Source organism: Pieris brassicae, chromosome 14, assembly GCF_905147105.1.
Source record: "Pieris brassicae chromosome 14, ilPieBrab1.1, whole genome shotgun sequence".
In the NCBI taxonomy this organism is placed as follows: Eukaryota; Metazoa; Arthropoda; class Insecta; order Lepidoptera; family Pieridae; genus Pieris; species Pieris brassicae.
The window spans coordinates 174,630-182,568 of record NC_059678.1 but is presented as its reverse complement, the minus strand read 5'-3'; the positions used below and the strand labels follow the sequence as shown (position 1 = coordinate 182,568).

At 31.7% G+C, this 7,939-nt stretch overlaps 1 protein-coding gene across 3 annotated transcripts; it reads left to right on the top strand.

Moving 5' to 3' along the window:
• The first annotated feature begins 563 nt into the window (after positions 1-563).
• Positions 564-2,784, top strand: LOC123718172. 3 transcript variants are annotated; one of them, XM_045674597.1, is made up of 3 exons: positions 564-733; positions 816-848; positions 879-2,784. In XM_045674597.1, the coding sequence occupies exons 2-3, from the start codon at positions 835-837 to the stop codon at positions 1,837-1,839; spliced, it is 975 nt and encodes a 324-aa protein (XP_045530553.1). In that variant the 5' UTR covers positions 564-733; positions 816-834; the 3' UTR covers positions 1,840-2,784. The 3 variants fall into 3 exon arrangements, with proteins under 3 accessions (XP_045530553.1, XP_045530554.1, XP_045530552.1); XM_045674598.1 differs by having other exon boundaries at positions 816-890; positions 921-2,784; XM_045674596.1 differs by having other exon boundaries at positions 816-2,784.
• Positions 2,785-7,939: the final 5,155 nt, after the last annotated feature.

The window sequence follows — 7,939 nt, the reverse complement described above, 5'->3', positions numbered from 1 at the left end:
CCATAAATGTAAAACAACTTTAAACCATTGGCTCGGTACACTTAACTACAACAAAACAGAAGCATTGTTAAATCATCTAATATAATTTTTTCCTTAATCCATCTTTTCATGCAACACGCGCACACATTTGTTTCGTCTTTCACAAACACATTACATAGTCATAATAATATATTCATATATTTGTTTATTTTTATTTATTTTTTTTTATTTTTTTTTAAACCAATTGTGTTGGTTGATTTAAAGAAGAGCGAAGCTTCCCTGTCACAGGTCTCTGACTTACTAGGGAGGCCTCTATCTGAATTGTATTGTACATATATCTGAACAAATAAATAATTTTTTTTTTGAACTATTCAAAATTTAATTTTGTGTTTTTTTTAGTTAGAAAGGTGCTTAATGTATACGCCAATAACATTACAAAGGTGCTAAGCCGTTACTTTCGTGTATTAGTTCCTAACCTTTAATAAAGATGGCATTGGTGTCAATGAACGAAGAAATTTTTATTGCAATGGTGTTATCTGTCAAATGTTAATATTTTTTTACTGTGCTATCTGTGGTCATATGTTTCGTATTTCTTGCGTGGAAAAACACCACAATGGATGAAAATCGTCGAAAAAGGCGTAGAAATGGTGAAGGAACACATAAAACAGAGCAAAAAAAGAAGAAAATCAGGGGTGAAAGCTACTTGACGTGTAAAAATGACCTTATCCCACCAAAATTACCTCCATCATCTGAGGTATGTAAATGATGTTTTGCACATTAGTAAAATCATATTTAGACACGATATACCAATATAATTCTCGTTTTTTTCATTACAGGTGACATGCAATTGTTTTTATGACTGCAAAAAGATATCGTCAGAGTTTAAACTTGATCAAAAGATATCGTCAGAGTTTAAACTTGATCAAAAGATATAGTCAGAGTTTAAACTTGATCTTTTCAACAAATATTATCAACTTGACGATAGTGGTCAAGGTACATACATACATACTGTCATTATTAAGTATAAGACCAGCTAAAAACCACAAAAATAATGGCGTTGAGGTAAGAGACACGGTCTATTATAATAATTCTGATGGTTCAGGATCATTGGTGAGAACATGTAAGAAAACTTTCATGGAAATATTTGCACTTGGTCGAAAAAAATTAGCAACCATTATATCTAAGAAAAAGAAAGGATTTGTCATTTACAAAGATGAAAGAAATAGTCATAAGGAAAAAAAATACACTGAATTGCATGAAAACATGGTGGTTATGCACATTATGATGTTGCCGAAGGAGGTAAGCCACTACACTAGACACCACAGCACTAAAGAGTATTTAAGTCCTGAATTAAATTACCACAGGCTATGTAAAGCATATAATGAGCTTCACCCAGATGTGCCGGTATCTTATAAGTATTACAACTCTGTCTTTCTTAAAAGTTTCCCAAATCTTTCCTTCAAACAACCTCGAACTGACACTTGTAAGATATGTGATAAATTGAACTGCCTTGCCAAAGCAAAACAAAGACAAGCTATTCTGGAGCTACAAATCCATCATAGAAAGGCTGAAGTCGCTACAAGTGCAATGACCAGTGATATAGCAGATTCACAATTACCAGGTAGCAATCTTCATATCATATCTATTGATATGCAACAAGTCATGTTTGTACCCTCTCTAGTACACAGTGAAATGTTTTACAGAAGGCAACTGTCTTGTTGTAATTTTTGTGTACACCTGAATGATAATGCTCAATCGTTTATGTTCATGTGGAATGAGAGTATGGGAGGAAGAGGAGGAAATGAAATTGCTTCATGCATTCTGAATTTTATTAATAGTGTTGAATTGTCACCAAAATAAATACAGAAAATTTGGAGTGACAACTGTGCCGGGCAAAATAAAAACAGGATGGTGCTGTTTATTTTGATACTGCTTGTTGCTTTGGGTCATTATAAAGAAATTAATCTTAAGTTTTTGGTATCTGGTCACTCATTTTTGCCTTGTGATAGGGACTTTGGGGTTATAGAAAAACGTAAGAAACCGTGTAAGTCATATGTGCCAGAAGATTTACAAAATATGGTGTCAACAGCTAGAACAAATCCACCATATTTCAAGGTTGTTCCAATGGAACAGTTATTTTTTTGATATTGAAAAGCTGCTGACAACATAATCAATACAAAAAAAAAACATTTCCAAAGCTGTATGGTTAAAAATTTATTATAAAGATCCTGGTATGGTGTATATGAAAGAGACCTTTTCAGAAATAATAATAATTAATGCTGTTAAAATATGGAAAAAAGGAAAGGAAGTAAATGATTTGTTAAATTTAAACTTGGAAGTTTCTAATAGGGTAAATATTATACAAAAAGAGAAAATGGCTGACTTATAAGCTATGATAGACTATTTAGAAAAGGAAGAACACAAAAAGTACTATAAGAATTTGTGTAAGTAAATATAACTATAGATACAAATAAATATGTATACAAATAACACCATTGCAAGCTTAAGAAGTATGACAGTTAGCACCTTTCTATTGAAATAGGCTAACTCTTAACACTTTTCTTATTATTTTGTGTTTAAAGTGATATAAATAGAATATTATAAGTGACATACTGTTTTTGTTAAGATATAAATATAGAAATATGAACACTGAATAGAATTTAAGACAATACTTTATAGCTTTGGAGTATTTTTTTCTGAATAAACAGTTTTTTGTAATTTACTTTGTTTTGTCTCAATCACTTAGCCCCTTTGTTATTTCCAGCCCTCAATTATTAATCCCTAAATATTCTAAACTAAATAAATAAAAAAATGTTATTCTATATAATTAATACTAACCTGAAATGCAAAATTTTATGTACTATTTTGTTACTATTAATTATGTAATATAAATTTTGTAATGCCTTCTTTTGCTGTGCCCTAACAGGGTCCATAATATTGTACCTAGCTTTAAGCCTCTTAAACATCTATTGTAACATTATGGAATGCAAATAAATATATGAATATACGTATGTACATATATTATATGGTATGAATAAAATACAAATACGTAAATTTGCCAATGATTATGCTGTAGCCATAAAGAAAACTAATATTCCTGATAATTGGATCGAGAAAAAAATCGCATCTATGGACTGGGGTTAAGGGATTTCTAAATAGGCAATCACACTTGTCAATACGGACACCAGAAGCTACATTGTTGTCACGTGCAACAAGTTCTAACAAAACAAACATGAATAATTTTTTAGAAACTTTGAAAACGGTCTTTCGACATCAGTTTGGTCCCGAAGACATATATAATACAGATGAAACAGGATTGACGACTGCTCAGCGTACACAAAGAGTAATTGCTTCAAAAGGCTCAAAACAAGTTGAACAAGCAACATCTGCAGACAGAGGCTCACTTGTCACAATGTGCTGTGGAATCAATGCTATTGGAAATTCAACACTTTCAAACCACAATACATACAAAAAGGATTGCAAAACGCTGGGATATGGCCTTTAAATTCAAATATATTTTCAGACAAAGAGATTCTTTGCTCTTCTGACACTGATTGTTATGCATCCGTCACTGATGAAGCGTTATTGTACAAATATGACCCTACAATCCAGCTAACTTTAAAGTCCTTCAAGAACAGCCTGAAAGAGATTTACTTGTATCACAGTGGCATTGCTTACAAGGTCAAATAAGGATTATTCAATGCATTTATATATAAAATTATGTATTTTTGTAGACTTATATAGTGGACTTTATACATATATTAATTGATTTTTGAATTATATATTACAACTAAAAGACTTATATTCATAATAACTATAAGCATCCATAGGATATGCAAAAAAGAAACCATTAACATTGAATAATTTCAATAGTTCCAATTTAAAACAACAACAATCTTTGGAAGATTGATCAGATCATATAATTAACATTAACAATTGACCATACTGACATAACAGAATGAACTTAGATAATTTTATTCTAATGGCAGGTGTTTTTTATAAGTACACAGATATGTTCAAACAAAATCTTAAAGAGAGAGATCAGAAAGAGAGATAAATTAATACTGGGACTGTTGAAATCTAGCCAATACCTCATTAAGAAATGACCTATAGTATATTGAATAAAGTAGATTTAAGCGTAGGTCAAGTCTAAACATTTCTAAGATTAACTTTCACACATGTTGTGGTTACAATATGGGGTTCACTTACTCAGGTTTAAATGTGTAAAAGGATTTTTTTGAAAATACTTAGATTAGTGAATGTCTATTTCTAGAATTATTCTACTTGTCTTTGTAGATCTAGAAACCAAGATCTTAACTAGGTGAAATAATGTTAAGAAATGTATAAACACAATGGAATTTTAAATTGGTATAACATTAGAAACTTGGAGAAACCACAGGAATTTGATACAACTATAAGACTTCAACATTAAGAAACACTTAATACTATACATTTGTTTGCACACTAATTTATATGGTAATATATATATAATAATAAATGTATATATAATGGTAACATATTAGTGATATATAGATCATGGATAAATGGAGGTATTTCATTTAACAGGAATGTAATAAACCACCAAAACAAATTACTTACCATTAATAACCATAAACGTTTATTTTTAAACGATTGGGGTTATTTCTTTAGCACGAAATTTTAATTTCAGTTATTAGATAGAATAACAATGCATTTACATTTAGATTTCAAGCGAGATCAATACTGGAATATGCAACCAAAAGGAAAGACTGATACTGGAAGTCAACAAGCAGAAAGACAGTTCCTGAAAAAATGTATAAAGAAACAGTAAAATCAGCTGCAAGTATTTATTTATAAAGTTCGTCGGATAGAAACCCAAATACGAACCAAAAAAAATGGTGGTGGCCGGAAGAAATGTAAAATTTGTCACGAGGGATACGGATAAGTTTTACTTCAGGAGAAAATAACGCAGACGTTAAATCACTAATAATCAGGATTGGAATAAAATTCGACACTTAACAAGTACCTTTTCAAGAATTCAGACAACGCTAACGGCCATTAAAATACTCGCCACTAGGGGCTGCATGTCGCCGAAAACAACAGCAAAATCAACAAATAGAATGCATCCTTACTAATACCTTAATCGCAACTTAAATTTGAAACATAAATTTAGGAATGATAAATTAAAATTACAAACTTGAGTTCCCAAGTCCACAGTTCCACCGTCCACTACCAAAAGACTCAAATTTTAAATGACAGTCATGATTCAGGGCGGAATCCGTAAAACGGAAATCTAAACTGAATGTTGCCACTTGCTAGTTTTTAAATGAAATTAATCATTATAATAATATAAACAAGAAAGCTTTTTTTTATTTTTAATCTTTACAAATATTAGACTATAGTTTAGATTTCAAATATTTCTAACTTACTTTACAAGTAAAAGGCAAACTTATTAACAATTGATCGTATATTGATTTCGCCATAGAATATATTCTGTTTTGTCTAAATTTATATTAAATTATAGATGACCGTAGAATCATTAGTGAAGTGACCGTCAAGAGTTACTTAAATATAGGAACTTGGAATAAAAGTGCGCGCGTACAAAGTACAAATGTTAGAAGTGAAACTTCTTTGTAAATTAATTATTACTACTGTAACAGCCCCAATAGATGACCATGGACCAGTATATGATCACTCCATGTATTTGTATATCTATACACACTGTATACGTCCTAATCATAGAATAAATAAATAAAAAAATCTGTGTTTACAGCACAAGACGTTATTCGATAGAATTGCCATCTAAAGTTCTAATATGTAACTACTAAACGAATACGTCAACCAACCATCTCCCTTGCTTACTCTCTCTCTAAATCGGTCGCAATCGCGCTCTCCCTTTTCTGCGTAACTGTTCATCCGTAAACAAATTACCCACATGCGCCTAAAGAAGTCTTACTTCAAAAATCGATACTAGAACCTTTTGATAATCGTAGCGCAGCCTGTAGTCAAACTTTCAATTAATTTTAATAATTTTTAAGTAAGTAACAATGTGTAAGGGAAAAACAATTTGAAATTTTATGGATTCTGCTCAGAAATGTTTTCACTACTAAAATCTAGGTGGCGCCACAGGACCAATCAAACAGCAGTGGGCACGACTTTCAAACCTTGAAGTAACAACCTTATAACTTGAAGTACCAAACAAAAATCCGAGTACATCCCCATAAGAAGAGCGGTTCGAATCGTCGATGACCAATCCCTCTCCGAGAGGCTCGATCCTTTGGCGTTGCGTAGAAATGTGGGGGCAGGCAAACGTTTTTTATAGTGTGGGAGAGTAATTTTAAAACATTGGTTTTGACCATAATTATAAATAACTCAACAGGTTCTTATTATAACATGATATGACATTTGCATGCTCATTTTTATGGCCGATTGTGCTGTGTTTTTGTTATAATTTATCAATCTGAGTGTACCACTTTCCTTGCAAATAAATGAATTATTATTATAAAATATACTAAATCTCCTAATTAACTGAAATAAATAAAGATTGTTTAAGGAAACCCCAGGAGGGTTTTTGGTTATTCCTACCGTACGTATTACCCTATAATTGGACTAATTTGAGGGCATTCCCCAAAGCTAAAACAACATTTCCCATAATTAAATTAATAATTAAAGAATAAAAAAAAAATATATATATATATAAAACACAAGATCCAATTTATAACGCAAGAACGTCCAATACACGGCAATTATATCCTTCTTACTACTCACAACCTAACAATATTTTACCAAAACGTCAGAGGCGTCCGTACGTAGTCTTTAAGTTAGTCTATCTATCTATCGATGATGACGCTGAGCTTCTTGGAGGCTAATTTTGCCTTTCTTTCAGATAAATAGTTTGTCTAAGGCGTCACATGCATTATTGCGCCTGATGGAAAACATGCGCAATAATGACTATTACATGGGTTCGGCGCATTTTTCAGCTTTTCTAACCTAACTCAATTAAAACATTCAGAGAAGCTTGAGATTTTACACTTAATTAAAGAATTAGTGAATTAATACATGATACAAATTATAATGACAACTTTTAACAACGTTGTCCCTTGAATATTATTGTAATAACGCCCCTATTTCTTAGTGACAGTGTAGTCCTTGCGCTGTTTTAAACATTTAATAAGCATTATATAAGAAAAGAATAAGAGAGATATAAGGAGATAATTGCTATTTATTTTATGTACTTCTTTAGCCCTTTTGTTTGATATGTAACTTGTGTAGATCGGTCTAGTAGTTTTTTAGATATTTCAATTTAAAAATATTTAAGGTGGCGGACAAAATGGCTGCCAATCTGTAATTTTGGCCAAATTTTATCGGAGGAGGTTGCGGTTTTCACTATTGTGATAAGCGCCCCCCGCCCGACCAGTCTGGCGAAAGAACCGGGTTGGTTGGACTTTCCATCCCTATTCGCTTAGCTCCTTCTCTATCTTCGTTTAAATTTCTTCTGTACAAACATTACCTGTCCACATCGAATCCCTAACTTTCTTACTAACTACTAACTGACGTGAGGTATCATGTTTTTAGTTTAGTTTTATTTTGTTCCTGTTTATTCTTAATAACTGTGTATAACATATTACATATTTTTGCACTACTTGCCTATCTTATGTAATTTAATACATTTTTTTCCCCTTTACTCTAAGTGGTTGCCTGGAAGAAATCGCTCGAAAGCGATAAGGCCGCCAGTTGCCCTCCTTTTCAAATGAAATTTATGTTCATTTTTTATATTGTAATGTAACGAAGTGTTAATAAATAAATACCTGGGCCTATTGCTTGATCCCAAATGGTCGTTCAAGAATCATTTCATAGAATTGACGTCAAAACTGGCAGCTTTGTGAGGTCCAAAATGACGTGGAGTCTCAGTACTTAAAATTAACATTATACAAATTCAAAAGGTTTCTATTACCTCTATTACTGTAATAGAGCTAAAAAT

Bases quoted from the DNA above. Each gene is read 5' to 3' on its own strand.
- LOC123718172 (XM_045674596.1), top strand. From the start codon at position 835: ATGACTGCAAAAAGATATCGTCAGAGTTTAAACTTGATCAAAAGATAT.